Source organism: Ambystoma mexicanum, chromosome 6p, assembly GCF_040938575.1.
Source record: "Ambystoma mexicanum isolate Mex_15411 chromosome 6p, UKY_AmexF1_1, whole genome shotgun sequence".
NCBI lineage: Eukaryota > Metazoa > Chordata > Amphibia > Caudata > Ambystomatidae > Ambystoma > Ambystoma mexicanum.
In genome coordinates this window covers 787,568,359-787,585,470 of record NC_090935.1, presented here as the reverse complement: position 1 = coordinate 787,585,470, position 17,112 = coordinate 787,568,359, and the positions used below count along the sequence as shown (strand labels likewise).

The 17,112-nt window shown below is 47.8% G+C and overlaps 1 protein-coding gene across 8 annotated transcripts in view; it reads left to right on the top strand.

The window, feature by feature from the left end:
* Positions 1-17,112, top strand: part of ERAP1 (endoplasmic reticulum aminopeptidase 1) — a 1,074,730-nt gene that overhangs the window by 443,411 nt on the left and 614,207 nt on the right. For all 8 annotated transcript variants that reach the window (XM_069627669.1, XM_069627672.1, XM_069627670.1 and 5 more), the window contains one exon: positions 4,268-4,399. In XM_069627669.1, the coding sequence (XP_069483770.1) occupies positions 4,268-4,399 (132 nt within the window). The remainder of the gene's footprint in view (positions 1-4,267; positions 4,400-17,112) is intronic.

Here is a 17,112-nt window from a genome sequence, read left to right as displayed (position 1 = left end):
CCCTGCTTTATTTCCTTCTCCGTATCTGCGAGCCCTGGTGGGGGCTGCTGTATATTGTACTTCCCTTATTGCCAGTCGGTCAAAATCCCTAAGTAATTTATGTATTGCAGCCAGGGTGTCTCCACCATGCGTGCGGCTGTGGATTTCTTCTAGTGAGTTCAACTCTTTCTCCACCCCCTCCAGCTCACGGCGCACTTCCCTCAAAAGACCAGTGGTCTTAGATATTAGGGCCCCCCTCGGCCAGACTTTGAAAGCCTCCCATACTGTCGATATGTGTTCTACAGAACCAATGTTGTCTGTAAAAAAGTTGGCAATTTCGATGTGTCGGGTTTCAACAACATTCGGGTCTTTTAATATGGGCCTCATTCCGAGTATGGCGGTAAGGGATAGCGGCCACCGCTAACGAGAGCGGTGGCGGTAATCCCTTACCGCCATACTCCGAGTTCCCTTAGCGCCATGGTGCTTTTAACACCTGCTTTTAGCAGGCGTTAAATACCATGGCGCTAAGGGACCTTGATGTTAATTACGCCACCGTAATTTACGGTGGCGTAATTGACGCCTTCCCCACTCCCATTATGCCCTATGGGGCAAGAATGGGAATGGGGAAGGGTAAATGGGGATTGGGGAATTACCGCCCCGCCAACCTTGGAATGGGGCGGTAATTCCGCCAACCACCAAGGCGCTGCCGGTCCGGGTACGGCGTCAACCAAGGCGTTAATAGCGCCATTGGTTAGCGCCGTACTCGGAATGAGGCCCTATGTCTCTTGGCATTCTCCACCTCCTAGATGGTCTGGGGGCATCTTTCAAAACGATCTCCAACATCACCGGGGAGTGGTCCGATAGTGTAAAAGGTAGGATTTCACAATTCAGTAGGGTATGCTCTATGTTTGTGGATATAAACCAGTAATCTATACGTGACTCACTATCATGGACACAAGAGTAGAACGTGTACCGTCTGCTGGCTGGATGGAGCACTCTCCAGGCGTCCACTAGGGACAGTTGTGGGATAATTTGCTTCAGAACCAGTGCCGCCTTGGTGGGTGCCCTGGTTACCTTAGATCTATCAAGGGTCTGGTCTAATATCACATTAAAGTCCCCTCCCCATAGTACCGTGGTCGCATCATGTTTGGCAAGGATCTCGAGCATGTGTAGGTAAAAATCAGGATCGTCCAGATTGGGACCATAGTTGTTCAATAAGGTTATTTGTTTCCCTGCTATTTCCCCCCAAACCAGAACATATCTACCCATCGGGTCCGCCAAGTGGCCTTTGGCAACAAAGCTAAGAGAATTATGTATGAGGGTGCAGACCCCTCTGGACTGCGATGAATAGTTCGTATAGTAGCGCAATTTGCCCCATTTTGCCAGTATTTTCTCGTTAACCGGGCCCTGTGCATGCGTTTCCTGTAACATTAAAATGTGAGGCCTGTGTCTAGTGACATAATTGCCAACCTTTCTGACCTTCATTGGATTGTTCAGGCCCCGAACATTCCATGACATTAATCTTATCTTCAGCCCGTCACCCTTTTTTTGCATTTGTACATTGTACCATACAGTAATGACCATCAATGCTCAAGTGACTAACATTAGAGTAGCACCCGTGCCTGCGAGACCATGTTTTAATTAACCTACAACTTCCAACAGTGCATGCTCCCTCTCCAGACTCCTCCACATCCCAGGTCCCTAACATGCCCTGACAGCAATAACATTCTGTAAATTCCCTATTTCCCCAACCCCACCCTCCACCCACATCATCCACCCCAACTTGACGATGTACCCTTAAACCTTTTAGGAACTTTCCTGTGGGTGCCACGTTGTCGCCACGGGGCAACCAGAGCGGGCTCACGACCCGCTTCGAAGATTACTCAGAGCCCCCCAGCGGGAGCAGAAATCCGTTACACATCACTAAAGCAGCAACAGAGGATATGTGCGCAACCAGATTCAGTCAGCAGGGCCCCGGTCTCCACCTCCCGGAGGTGATCTTCCGTTTTTGGTCCGGCCCACGGCCTCTAGGTGGTAGGGGTATAGTTGCTTCCACATATGCCAGAGCGGCGGCCAGGTTCTCAAAAAAGTGTGTTCTTCCTCCATACTGGATTCGCATTTTGGCCGGGAATATTAGCGCATATGGGACCTGTCGTGTCCTCAGTAGTCGCTTGACCGGTTCGTAAGATCGCCTGCTAGCCTGTACTCCCGCAGCAAAGTCCGGATAAACATGTATGCGGTTCTTCTCATATTGTAGTGTTCCAATTTCTGTAGCCTTTCTGAGAATTGTATCTCTGTCTCTGTAATTCAACAGCCTGGCAATGATGGTGCGCGGCGGGGCTCCGGGTTTCGGCACGGGGGCCAGAGTGCGATGTGCTCGCTCAACCAGGAATTGGCTCGAAAAGGATTCTGTCCCAAAAAGAGTCTTAAGAAGGTTTTCCACTTGCTGTTCCATTGCACCTTTCCCGAACTTTTCAGAAACCCCCACAATCCGAAAATTGTTGCTTCGGGATCTGGATTCTAGGTCCTCGCATTTACTTTGCAACACGTTCATGCCTGCCTTAAACTGCGCTATGTCGCGATCGTGTCGCGCAATGGTGTCTTCATTTGTACCATTTCTGTCTTCAGCCTCAGTGATTCTGAGGCTCTCCTTGTCGACTCTGGTTTTCAGTGCTCCTATGGTGTTAACAATGTCATCTAGCTTCACATTTAGGGATAGGAAGCCATTCTGAACTATCGTGGTAAGGCGATCAACCCTGTCGCCGCTGTCCACGCCAGGTTCAGCTGTTGTTGTCGACAGGTCTGGTTCGTGGCCGACTGCCTGGCTACTGGTGAACGAGTTCATCGGGCCTTTCTTCCCCCCTGCCGCTTTTTCCTGTTTCCTCGTGTTACCCTTGTCCGCCACTCCAGCCGGGTCACCAACACGGCCCGACGGGGGCAACGGATCCTGTGGGACTATACCGCGGGGGGAGGCCGCGTAGGATATTATTTGTCGAGTGGCTTGTTCAGGCCGGGTAGCCACAAACTAGTGATTCACGGAGCCACCAATGTCCAGGCACCAGTGGTAACTTGTTAATTCGCCCACTTACAAAGGACTGCATCTTCCCACGAAGAAAGGAGCTGCACCCCAGCCGCTGAATGCCGCACAACTCACCATCTCAGCGGCACCGCCGCCAACTTGCAGGAAATGTAGTACGTGTGGCGCGCCCCAGCTGCAGACCAGAAAATGGAGTCGCCCCCGGCCCGGGGGGAAAAGGATATCACACCGTCCGCCGATGGCCGGCTTCCCGGCATCCGCCGTGTCACGGCAGGGAGCACCAGCTCTCACCCAACAGGATCGCCTCAATAACCGCAAAAGCAGGGCCCACAAGCCAGCAACACTTACCCGCACAGCCACGTGTACGTGACCCAGGGGGAGACACCTCAGTCGATCAGCAGCGCACATGGGCCAGCTCCGCGACCGCGGCACAGCAGCCCCACCTCTCTATGCCACTCTGGCCAGAGCGTCAGCGGCGCGTGGCGCCGACCAGCCGGACATCCCACGCGGCACACTCCCTGGCCTTCTCCCGCTCAACCTGCCAAAGCCGATATCTCCGTGAGTTTTGGTCCGCCGCTCTCAGGATTTCAGTCGGGTGTGGACCGGGTCAAGATGCACCCTCTGCTCGACTTTGCTGTCTGCTGGTGGCTCCGAAACAGGATTCAAATATAATTCGGATTTCTGTCGGATCGGAGCTCTCGCTTCAGGCGGCCATCTTGGTCGTGCGCAACAGCGCTCCCCCAAATTCATAACTTTAAAAACATTTTGATTGTGCGCTGCATCCCTGGCCAGTATAAAGAGTCCTGGTCTGGAGTGTGATGCCTATTTAAAATCCTTAACAGCATAACCATCTTCTTGTCTGTTACATCATCTCTCATAGCTGTTTTGGCTTCGAATCCTGCCATCTTTGCCTTCTTGGTCTATCTCTTTTGGTTTGTTGGTTTGCATGCATAACCCTATTTGTGAACATCAGGAATATAATGCCCATTCCAACAGTTCCTACTGCCACCTTCTGGGCCACCTAGAATCCTCTACAATGTTTTATAGTTTGTAAAGACCCAAGTATTGATTTTACAGTGGTACAATCTCACTCATAACAAAACAGTCAAGCAAATGGTGACTTCTCTGTATGATAGTCTGTCACTAGGGGAAAAGTATTAAAACTTTTAACTAATGTGCAATGGGCAATATATTTGAAAATGTACCTCAAGAAAAAAGCATCGCATTTCATTACAATTGTTTTTTTTTCAGGGAGCGTGTATACTCAATATGTTAAGGGACTATATGAGTGCTGACAGATTTCAAGCCGGCATTAAACAATATTTGCATCGCTATAGCTATCGTAATACAAAAAATGAAGATTTATGGAACAGTATGACAGATGTAAGTATGCATGCCCTCATTCCATTACTTTTTGCTTCTGGACATTATTCGTGCTTAGTCTTCTTTCAGACTTCTTTTATGCTTTATACACCCACACAAAAAATATTTCAAGTAACATCACCAATGAAAACTGTAGATCAAACTAGGGGATTCATAAATATAACCAATATTGTATGTTATTGATTCATGCTTGACTTGCGAGCACAGATGTAGACACAGATGTGTGCTCTCTGAATCTATGCATAGTGCTTTGCACTGGTGCATTTCCCCAGTGATCAAAAGGGGCTGTCAAGCGGAAAGAGAAACCGGACACTTAAAGTCAAAGGATGTGAAGGAAAAAAGAACACTTTGGGTCAAATGATGTATGTCACAAGGGTTTTATTTAAAGGAAAAAGTGGGACTGCAGATAAAGGAACAAAAACATGCAAGATGCCTTTTTTGTGCAGTGTTAATGGGAACAAAAAAAGATAGATAACTGAGGCTCCCAATATCCCAGCAGTTTCCCCTCTGGGTCCTTATCTTTACAAGGATAGCAAATGATATAGTGCGGTGGGTCCTAAAGTCCATTCCCTAAACTTGATCTCAAGGATCTTGAGCAGTGTCCAACTAAGTTACGTACAGTGTCAGGAAGTTTATAATGCCCCAGGACACGTCTTGGTCTTTGGTTTGGTTCCGGGCTCCGAGCGGATGATATCCGATTTTTCTATATCTTTTCCTTGGCTTTGTTTTGCCTGCGGCAATTGGTGTACCACTTGTGTCTTCTGGGGCTTGCTTTGTTGGGGAAGGACTGCAGTTCCACTTTTTGTCTTTCCTGGTTATACCCTTTAAGGTCAAGATGCATTACTCCCTTCTTACTGAGTGAAGGCCTCCTGGACAATTTGAATGCAGCATTGTCCTTCCCCCTAGATGACTTTCACAGAGACATCACTAAATTAACTGCAGGCTTCATTCATGGGGCACGGTGACAGAGAGCATTTAGGATTGGTGGCCACTGAGCCCTGGTCTAATGTGTCTCAACCAGCTGGGGCTAAGAGCAATGAAGTTCATTGCCCCTTTTCCTTTTTCAGCTCTCCCCAGGTGCCATGTTTAAATATCTAACCATCTGTGGTCTTTGCAATATGACTGTACATATTGTTAAGAATATTTTAAACTTGTCTTGAGGGTATTACTGATTTTAGATGTACATTGTATTTTAGTCCTTTGCATTCTTACGTCTTAGACCGTTGTATTTATTCAGATTTTTGGTGAATTTTTGTTTTTATTATTATATACTTCTGTAACGAAAGGCCTAGTCAACCGGTGTAATAAAACTAATCTGATCTCTTGGCAGCATGAGTAGGTAATCTCCCCAGGAGGAAATTCTTTTATTTTTACTTTTTAAACTTTGCTTTTTATTAGCATTTTAGTTCACTTAGAACACATCATAAACGTATAAAGATAACAAAATGTCATTTAAACCACCCTCCCTGTCCCCCCCCCTCGTTCAAAGGTTCAAAGTGTAGTAGCACCGAGAACATTGTGTGCATTGTTCTTTACTGTGGCCACTTTCTGTTCTGGAGAAGAACAAAACCACAAACCCACAGGCGGCTTCTCATCGCTAGCCCCCTGAAGGAGCTCAGGGCAGCAAAACCCCCCAGACTTCAAACCGACTCCCATTTAATTTCTCATTCCCTGGGCCTGCTGGTACCATGTGCCCCTACAACTTGTTCAGCTCTACTGCCCCTAGAGGCTTCCAGCTTCAACACCCCCCCCCCCCCCTCCATACTCCGCCTGGAGTGACCGTCTCTCAGTTATTCCCCTCCTCTCCCTTCTATCCTCTTCCTCCTCCCATTTGGCGATTAGGGGACCCCATTCCTCTTGAAACGCTGCGAGGCAGTCATTCACTATTGCCGGGAATTTGTTCATAGCCATTATGCCCTGCAGTTTTAACTCCCAGTCTGCTTACTTTGGAAGAAATTCTCCCTTCAAATTCTGGGCTATGGCCATTCTGGCGGCTCTCAAGATTGCTTCAATAAGTCTAGACAGATGAAGCTCTGGCCTATCCTCGGTTGGGAGACCCAAAATCACCTGAAGTGGGTCCAGTACCAGCTTTTACCCACTAACTTCCTTGATCCAGCTCAGGACCTCCGCCCAGAACAGTTTCACTCCTAGGCAACTCCACCACATGTGTGTGAAGAAGCCCACCCAACCACATGCTCAGGGTCAATTGGGTGAGGCCCCCGGGAACATCTATGAGAGTCTAAGGGGATCCATATACCACCCCTGAAGGATTTTAAAATTATGCTCCATTGTGGCCATGAAAGGCTTTTTTATATACCCTGTCCCAGTTTTCCCTAGTGATTTCTTTCCCAGCCAGTTCTTCCCAGATCTTCTTGAAATGTTGCCTTGCCTCCAGGTCTGCGGAGACCAGCACCCTGTATAACCGCGATACCATCCCCTTTCTAGTCGTAGCCATGTTTATTAATGTCTCAAAAGTGGTGCGCTCCCTCAATAGATGGTCTTCCCATATTGGCACCGTGAGTATCCCTTTCAATCTTAAATAATCGAAGATCGGGATTTCTGGCTGGGGCATGTCCTCCTACAGCTCCTCCAAAGTTTTGAAGGTGCCAAGTCTGAACAGCTGGCCGCTCTGCTCTTGTCCCCCATCCGACCATTGCTGGGAGAACTTAAAATTCAGTTTATCAAGAGCTATCTGAGGGCCCACGACTGAGGTCAGGGGGGAGGGCCCGGTAAACTAGGCTGCCATCGCCCGTCCTATCTGCCAAATCATCCACAACACCCCTAAGGTCTCAAGTTGGGGGGGATAACTTTTTTGGGGGCCCATAGGCCCATAGGTAATTCCTCACCTTCCCAGGATGCGCCTCCAGGTCTTCCAGGAATGACCAATAAGTCCTCTGATCCTCTCTCATTAACTCAAACAGGACTCTTAGCTGGGAAGTCTGGTAGTAGCTATAGAAATATGGATATCTGGGAGACCAAAACCCCTGTGATCCCTCAGTAAAGTCAAGGCCGATCCTTTTTAGTCTTGCTTTCTTATTACCCCAGATGAACCTAGACACCATTATGTTCAGTTCGGTAAAAAATGCGTCTGGTAGGTGCACCAGTGATATAAAAAGACGAAGCAATACATTCATTTTCACCGAAGACATCCGCCCATAACAAGATAGAACGGCCGGCTCCCACCGTTTCAGGTCTGCTCTAATTTTATCCAACAAAGGAGTAAAGCTCACCTTCACCAGATTCGAAAGATCCCTAGTAATGGTCACCCCCACGTACTTCATACCTATCTTTTCCACCCTCATTCCACATATCCGTACCTCCGAATCAAGGTTGGACTGTCCCCACTTCATCGGCATTACCATGGACTTGTCTGCATTAATTTTAAGGCCCGAGAACGCACCAAACAGGGAAATCAGTGAAATGAATTTATTTCACAAAGAGGTCATGCGCGAATAGTGAGAGTTTAAATTTGACGCCCCCACGGATAATCCCCTTGATACTCGGGTTGGATCTAATAGAGATGGACGGGGGCTCCACAGCCAAGGCATATAATATTGGTGAGAGGGGACAGCTGGCGAGTGACCTGATTAGGAGGAAGGGGTCTGTCAGCATCCCGTTTACCTGGATGCGGGCTGTCGGGAACTCATATAAGGCAGCAACCAATCTTCTAAAATTATCACCAAAGCCCATCCTCTTCAACACATCCTTCATGTAACCCCATTTGACCTGATCAAAGAACTTTTCCGAGTCAATGGCGACCAGGCATTGCTCCTCCTCTCTTTCATTCACTCCATACATTAAGTCTATAGTCTTCCTGATGTTATCAGTGCCTTGTCTGCCTCTTATAAAGCCCACTTGATCCCCATGAACTAGGGCTGGTAATACCCTCTCAATTCTATTGCCCAACAATTTCGCCAATATTTTCACATCTACATTCAATAGGGAGATAGGCCTATAAGAGGCGCACTGAGCTGGATCTCTACCCTCCTTAGGTAGTACTATAATGATCACCTCCATCATTATTTCTAGAAGGGAACCTCCAGCCAGGACCGCATTGAACACCCTTGCCAATTATGGAGCGAGGGTTGATCTATATTGTTTGTAGAACTGCACGAGAAGCCACCCCCCTCCAGAGTCATGCCCTCTTTCATCCCTTTAATTGTCGCCTCAACCTCCTCCTGCCCTATATGATCTTCCAGTGTTGCAGCCACCTCGCCAGAGAGAGTCGGAATCGGCAGTCGACCAAGGAAGTCTGTAATGTGGGAACCGTCCCCCACATATTCCGAGGAATATAGTGCAAAAAAGTTTTTTAATTGTTCCCCAATCCCCTCTGCGTCGTATAGGGACCGCCGGACACCCTTATTGCCGCCACCATTCTCTTCTTACGTTCCTCCCGCTGCTTCCAAGTCAGTATTTTGTCCGCTTTATCCCCCTTCTCATAATATTTCTGTTTAAGAAAGAGCAGTTTCCGCTCTGTGTCTTGCACCAATAAAGTTTTTAATTGGGCTTTGTATCTATGAAGTCTACTCACTTCCCCAGGGTTCAGAGGAGAACCCCCTCGTGAGCCCAGCCTATTTTATGGTATCCTCTCCCATAAGTCCTTCTCTTGTCTCACCCTCTCCCTTTTCTAATGGGAACCCTTTTTAATTAGAACCCCACATATGGTGACTTAGAACCCCTGCCACAGGATGTGATCCCCACCTCTCCTGAGTCATTGTGTTCGAAATAAGCTTTAACATCCATGAGTAGGGCCTGTGATATGTCTTGATATGTCTTAATCTTTGAGGAGGGCATCATTACACAGCAATCTTCCCCTCTGTGGCCCCACCGCCCAGTTAACCAGCACAACCTTCACCAAGTCATAGTCTGATCAAGGGACCAAATCCACCCGAGAGCTGGAAATCTGATGCCTCAGGGTGTCATCAATTAATAATAAATCTTTTCTCGAATAAGAGTTATAAACTTGGGAGTAAAGGGCCTACCCCCCTCCGATTCCACCCACGAGTCCAAAATCCCAAGCTCTCTATTCACCTCCCGAAGCCCCTTAGAGACCTTAACCCCCCTCTGGGGTTCCACCACTTTCCCAACTCTGTCAGTCCCTGAGCGGTTCAAGAACCATATGAAAGTCCCCTCCCACCACCAGGGACCCTCGCCAAAAGGCATTAGCTTGTTCTGGACCCTTCCCCAAAATGGCAACTGACCCTTGTTGGGGCAGTAGACCGTCAGCGGCGCCCCCGCCTCTTTGCCCTTTATGAACACAAAACCTCCCTCCTGGTCTGCCATCTGGGCCTCCACCTTGAAATTTAGACAGCTGGACTGTAGAATTGCCACTCCCCTTTTTTTAGTCTTTGCCGTGGCCCTATAAATATCCCCCACCTGGTTTTCCCGGAGCGAAGTATCCACCCCTGAAACCCAGTGTGATTCCTGAATCAGCAACATATCCAACTGAGCCCTCCTGAATTTCCTCAACAAGAGGGATCTCTTTGTCGGTAAGTTTGCTACCCTTACATTCAGGGAGCCGATCGCTATATCAAGTCCCAAATCTGTCCCGGTAGTTGTTCTCCCTGCTCCATCTTCACACATTGCTTTTCCCCCACCATGTAACACGGCCCGACATCAACATAGTATAACCCCATGGACCATCACCCAATGCCTGTGAGACTTGAAAATAACTCGCCAAAACTTTGAACTCCCCAACTTGTCCCACTCCTCCCACCAGCCTCCCCTCTTCCTCCCGCAGTGTCTCCAGTCTAGATTGATTACCTCGGTGACCTCCGACTGTTCCACCAGTAACGTGCCCAACCCATGTGGCCTTCCAATAACCCTACACCACTCCTGAGCTCCCCTAACCTAAGCACTTTTTTCATCGTTATAGCTCCTATGGACCAAGTCTGTGCTGATATACCGACTGCCTTCGAAGCCAAGGTGGACAAGGCGCTGGATTAAATCATAGCTAAACTTTTGGCTGATAAACATCTACCCTTCTGTCCTCCTCCTGTTCCTCTGATCCATAAATCAGAGCAGATGTTTAGCTTTGTTCCTGTCTCTCTTGCCGACATGAATGCTACCCTCGCTACCATGCGCCCCTCTCAGTGCCCAGAGAACACCATTCCCCCTAACATTTTCTTGGACTACAAGGATATCTTTGCACCCTTTTTGATAAGACTTGTCAACTACTCTTTTGCCAATAATCAAGTCCCCGATTCCATAAAGAAAGCCACTATCAACCCTCTGGTTAAAAAACCAGGACTGGACCCAAGTGACCTGTGCAACCCTGCCCCATCTCCAACTGTCATTTTCTCCTCAAGGTGCTTGATAAACATGCTACTAACCAACTACAAGACTTTGTTGAGAAGACAAACATCCTGCATCCAGGACAGTCCGGTTTTAGACAGCTCCACGGTACAGAGACTGCCTTTTTACAGACGCACATGTTGAGAATCTCGGATGAAGGTCGCTCTAGCATGCTGGTTTTGCTCAATTTGTCAGCGGCTTTTGATCTTCTTGACCATGAACAACTCCTGCTTGCCTTAGAGAAACATGGTCACTGCACTCCTGACTCAATTCTATGGGTGAGATAATTTCTCCAGAAACTTACTTCTCCAGTATGTTGGAGTGAGGCCACTTATCTCTTTCCCCCCATTTCCTGTGGGGTCCCTCAGGGAGCATGCATGCCGCCCAGCTTTTCAACCTTTATATTCTGTTACCTTTTGGATGATCTTGGAGTGTACTTCTCGAACTATGCTGATGACACCCAGCTAGTTCTTGAGTTATCAGGGGATTATGCCAAAGATGCTGTCTTTTTTCAGACCATCTATTTTCACGTTGAGACCTGGATGAGCAACAAGTGGATGTGTCTGAATGGAGATAAGACCGAGATACTGATGTATGGCAACAAGCATGCTCGAGCAAAATTAGACCCGAGCTTCCAATCACTATCCATCCACGGCTGTCCAATCCCGGTCTCAGAGTCTAAAAACCCTGGCCTTCTATCTGGACACTCTGCTTAGTGCAGGCGCTTATATCAACCCAACAGTAAAATATTGTTCTTATTGCCTTAGGCTTCTGAGAAACCTGCCTCCCTTTCTGTCGGCATCTAGCTGCTTCTCAATGGCCCTTGCGGTTGTGATGTCCAGATTGGACTATGGCAATTCATTATTAATTGGGGCTAACGAGAAAAACATCCATGCCCTCCAGACTCTTCAAAATTATGCAGTTCGCATTATCACGAAGAAAGCTGGAAGAGATCATATCTATGATAGTCGGTAAGATCTCCATTGGCTCCCTGTAGCCTGCCGCTTGGAATTTAAGGCTGCCTCTCTAGTCCATAGAGCTTCATAAAGTACTGTCCCAGCCTATATTAAAGAACTGGTGTCCTTTTATGAGCCACTGAGCAAGCTGTGCTCCCCTGCTTTGGCACTGGTCAACATCCCTAAATTCGCTCTTTCCAGTTGTCTAGGCAGATCCTTCCCCATCAAGGCTGCAACATTCTGGAACTCCTTGCCTTTGGAGCTCAGGCTGGTAAAGGAATACAATCCCTTTAGCTGGAGAGTGAAAACTGTTCTCTTCAACTAATGCTCTTCCTTTCTGAAATAGAACCCGCTCCGCTTCTGTTCCTTTTGCCCACGCTGGTCATCTGTCCCGTCTTTTTTGTTGTTACTGTTTCCTGTGTTTGTGTGCCCTGATGCCTGTGGGTTTCGGCGCCCTACAAATAAATAAAATAAAGAAACAACCACTACTAACATAGTAGCAATACTTTGCACTAATCGATCAAACCATCGAATTACCCCTGCCCCCTCAGAACATTGCTGCCACCCACCCCACATTATAAATTTTCAACATATGAGCGGGCCGTCCCCCCTCCAACCCCTGGCCTCCTCTACCCTACCCCAAACCACAGACCAGCCCAAACCTGAGCAGTTTTCCGCCCAGGGTGAGCGGGGGTGTGTGAAAGTCATCCTTGCACCCAATGGCCGTGGGTATAACCCACCTAGGACCGAAACCAAATTCAAACCCCACAACTCACATCTCCCACTCAGGGTGGGCCCCTTGGAGGTGTGTTCCGCTTTCTAAATTTTCGAGCACCCGGCATGCTACGCTTGGGGGTCTGATGAATGGACCGTTGCTCTTCCTTTGACTGGCCCTTGGATGAGCCCTCACAGGTTCCGGCCAGCTCCTCTGTGACTCTACGTATATCGTCCTCAGTTATTAAGTGGTACTTGTACCCATTGTTCTCAAAAGATATTGAAAAAGGAAAGCCCCACCTGTACCGGATACCTTTGTCGTTGAGCCATCTCATCAAAGGACCACACAGCCTGCGCCTCGCCAACGTATAGGATGACATGTTCTGAACAACCGTAATCTTGGTTTCCCCCTGTTGGACGGCACCCACCAACCTTGCCTTCTCCAAGATTTTCGTCTTCTCAGGGTAATGGTGGAAATGGTGGGTCGGGACACTGGTGCACACCTTTAGTTCATCAATAGTTAAAGTATCAGTTTAAATATGTTTAAGTATTATTTTCAGTGCGGGGGAGGAACTGGGATCATGGCACAAAAGCCCAACAGAAGACAAAAAAGTGATGAAGATTCAACCTAGAAATCCTTCCGTCCCCTGCACACTATCAATTGTTGGACAAAAGCCAATTGCTAGAACATCTATAGAAATGTAATCAATGCATTAGACATTCTGTACATTCTGTATGTGAAATAATGATTTAGTCACATACAAAGGAGTTTTTTAAAAAAAAGATATATATTTTTTAGAGAAGAATAGATCTGCAAAACAAGCAAACAATCCAGCATTAGTAAATATGCACAGAAATGATGCAAAGAAAAGTTAGTTTTTCAAAGGCAACACGTTTCGAGGAGTATTCCTCTTCTTCAATGGCCAATACAGACTTTTGGAGAAAAAATAGTTTACAATATTATAGTCCAATCATTACAGAATATGTACAAAATGCATCAAATTCATTATAAACTCCAGACATTTTTCTTATATATATATATATGTGTGTATATAGATACCACATTTTTAACATAAGTCCCATTGGCATGATGGTCTAATGTCTGCTCGTGTTAGCATGGAGCATGGTTTTTGGTTTCTGGTATACAAGATCTGTACAGTGTAATCAAATCGTGTTTGTTTTATGCTTATTCAACATTACACACATTTAATCTCGGGTTGACTGATACTGCTCAATGAGTCACCAGAGTTGGCACTGTATTCAAAATAGATCATACAAAGGTAGTTTTAAAGAAAGCCAACCTATTTAGGGATTCTAAGTAAGGCAAGAAAAATTGAAGAGCACTAGGTTGTAACATAACTAAGGGAATGGTGTCACAAAGCGGCCACCCAAATTGGAGTTGGGTTTGTGTGTATCTTAATAAAGCGCACGCGGCTGGTATTAGCTTCAAACTTCAGTCCTGTTGTAGGTAGATAAAATGGCTCATGGATGATACCCAACCTGGGTAGGTAATAGAGCAAAAGTCCATAGAGAAGTACTGTTGCCTTCGTTGGATATGTATGTAGTATACAAAAATCTCCTAATCTTAGAAACCACCTAGATAAGTTTCAATTCTCTAACTTAGAACTAGATGCCAAAGACCTACCCACAAAAAAAACAACGAACCAGGAGCCTCAGTATGTAGCTTCTGGGAGTTGTGTATCGGGGTATGCGAATCAGTAACAACGTGAGCTGCTCCCTCGGTCACGGAAAATAGAGCTGACTAAACTCGAAGGTAATCAGGTAGAAAAATATAGGTGTATAAGTATAGCTAGGATCCAGGCAATCGCATAACCCGATACACAACTCCCGGAAGCTACATACTGAGGCTCCTTGCTCGTTAGTTTTTTGGTGGAAACGGGACAGGACTGACCTACGGCCCGTAGTTGTTCCTACTGCTCTGTGGGCTTTGTCTATTTTGGGTTCATCAATAGTGTCATCCCTTAAAAGGGCCTTTGCCCTGTTGTGGATCGCTCTCCTTCCGTTTGTGTTGTGGATCGCTCTCCTTCCGTTTCACCCTCCTTCTATGGCATGCCAAAAAAGCGAGCGTAGGTTGGTCCTCCTTTCCCTTTTCTCGAAGTTGTCCATCTTCAGGGTTATCTCCGTCTCCCTCCTCTCCAGTGCCGATAATCTGATGTCCATTTGCGTTTCCACGGTATCCAGGGACGATTGGTTATGCTCAACTTGCTGTAGTCTATCATCCATTTTATCCACTCTGTGGTTCAGTCTGTCCAACTCCAATGTTTGCTCTCATTCCCCTGATTTCCTCCAGCAAGGAGGCGTTGTCTCTCTTAGTGGAGGCTTGATCACTCAGTGTCACCTCCATGGCTCCACCGTGAGGCGCCCATGGATGGGGCGCGGGGTGGGCTGCGTATACTGAAACTGCTGCAAGGTAGATATAGATCACTGTCAAGATAGGAGGACCACTGTGCTCAAAGGTGTTGGGATGCTGGGCTTGCACTCAGAAGGGAGAGGGCGGTAACCACTACATCCCCAATTACCACAAAATCACCAGCGAGGAGGGGGGGGATCAGGCTCCTCTCAGCTGCCTGTTCCGAGTAGTGCTTAGGTGGAGGCAGGGAACGGCTCCATATGATGTGGCAAAATGTAATGTAGCAGGTATGTTCCTGGACCCAGGGGGTGAAGTGCACCACTCCAGGGGCCACCCTCTGCAAGGCTCTCCACCAGCGTCCACACTGCTGGGAAGCCGATCCCCAATATACAGCGGGAAGTGTGGGCTCTGCACTGCCAAGCGCAGTAGCGGTCCCGCCCCCGATGGGGGCCGACAGCCACGAGGCTACAGGCCCCTAAAATGCTGGGGGGTGCTGCAACATCTGGGCCGGCCTTTTCCTGGTGCACTCCTGCGCGATCTCGGGCGTCCGGCACACGATCAGCCTAAACTTGCTCAAGTAGAGCACTACCCCGGGGGGCGATTGCCACAAGCTCCAATTCACCGTGGGAGGGAGTCAAAAGGGGGGCTCAGGACCCCTTTACACTCTGGCCGGCGGGAGCTATAAGCTAGGGTGCGTTCTTCTGCGCACCCCCTGTTTGCCTCTGAGGTAATTCTTTTGATTGGGCGCTTTCGTTGTCTGCAGCAGAGGCATAAATTAAAAAGGTAACTTCTCCAAAACATTCTTACATGTTTTAAATGTTTTAGTTTTTGTGAAAACGTGCCAAAAATCTTTCATTTTTTTAGCGCATGTTAACAGACTTTGGAAAATGACATACTCCCATTTCGTCTCCCACTCTGTAAGGGTCCTGACAATCTGTTTTTCCTCCCTGTTTTATCACACAGTTTCTGACCCATGGAGATCCAGATCTTGATGGGCTGGAATTTCCCAACTGACCTCCCTTTACCTGTAAACACAATGCAGAAGACTCACCAGAAGGCTGACAATCCAGACAAACATCTAGCCCCAAAACGTTCAAACAAGTAATTTGATTTTATTTAAATAACTCTCATACCCTCTCAGAGCTGATTGGGTGCGTTTGCAGATAGAAATAAGAGAGGATTTCAAATGGTACTACCTTTATAGGTCACATCGAGCGTAGAGCAGGTGCTTTCAGCTATTTCCATTACTTATTAACGCCCGCTTAGAGGGAGTTAATCAGAGTGTAGGAGTTCTAGACAACATGTATGAGGAATTCTGCTGCCATAACCTTTCTGGTTTGCAGAGCAGGAACTGTTTTATGGTCTGACCTGGCGGGAGTGACGCCACCCGCCTGCAGGCGGAAATGGAAAAACTGGCTCTGTCATAGACGGAACCGGTGTTTCCTTGTCCCCATCCCCATGGAGTCCTATTGGACTCCATGGGAGTGGGGATTTACGGAATTCCGCCTCTGGAATTACCGGGTCACCAGGGTTGTAATGCCCCGGTGATTCCGGCAATCACAGAGGCGGAATGGTATTTCGGGTCCGGCAGCAGCCTGCCGGTTTTTCCGGCACGGCTACCGCCGGACTCGTAATGAGGCGCTATGTTTCTCCAGCATGGGGTCTGGCATGGATTCACGTGCTCATGAATATTCCCCGTCGTCAGGCTGGGAATCCTCGGTAAAGGTAAAATCAGTATCAGTTTCGTTTCTGATATGTCTTTCGTAGTAGTAACCAATCACTGAACTCTGCGTCATACTGACCACAGCCAATGACTGCCATCTCCCTAAGCCCCGCCTCTGGCAGCCATCTTCAGATTTTTACCGCACGTTCAAGTGTTGGGATCCTCATGCTATTGCTCTCGAGCGTTAGTGCTTTTTTCGCGCTTTTTCTTAGGAAAATGTTCTCTTTTTCGGTCAAAAGAGCCTCAAGCTCCACCGTTTCTTTATCCGATCAACGGGGACCCGTGTCGGATTCCTCTACGCCCCTCAAGGGTGAAGATTTCGTCGAGCCACGCTTTTGGAGGACTCCAGAAGTTTCTCAGGCCCTCTCGAGCATGGCCCAGGAGAAGGGAAGCTCGACGCCCGGAAAGCTGTTCAGGGTCTGTCCTGGATGCCAGCTTCAGAATGTCTTTAAGGAGGACGAACACTCCCTTTGCTTCTACTGCCTACATGAGGACAAGACGCACGTGGAGAAGGACTGTGCGTTTTGCGGCAATATGTCAGAGCGGACCATGAAGGACCGCCATCTGCGTCTCGCCAACTGGCTGGAAGGGAAGAGCCCATCAGGCGAGAAGAAGAAGAAGAAATCAGAGTGGTCTTCTAAGACCTTTGAGGGCG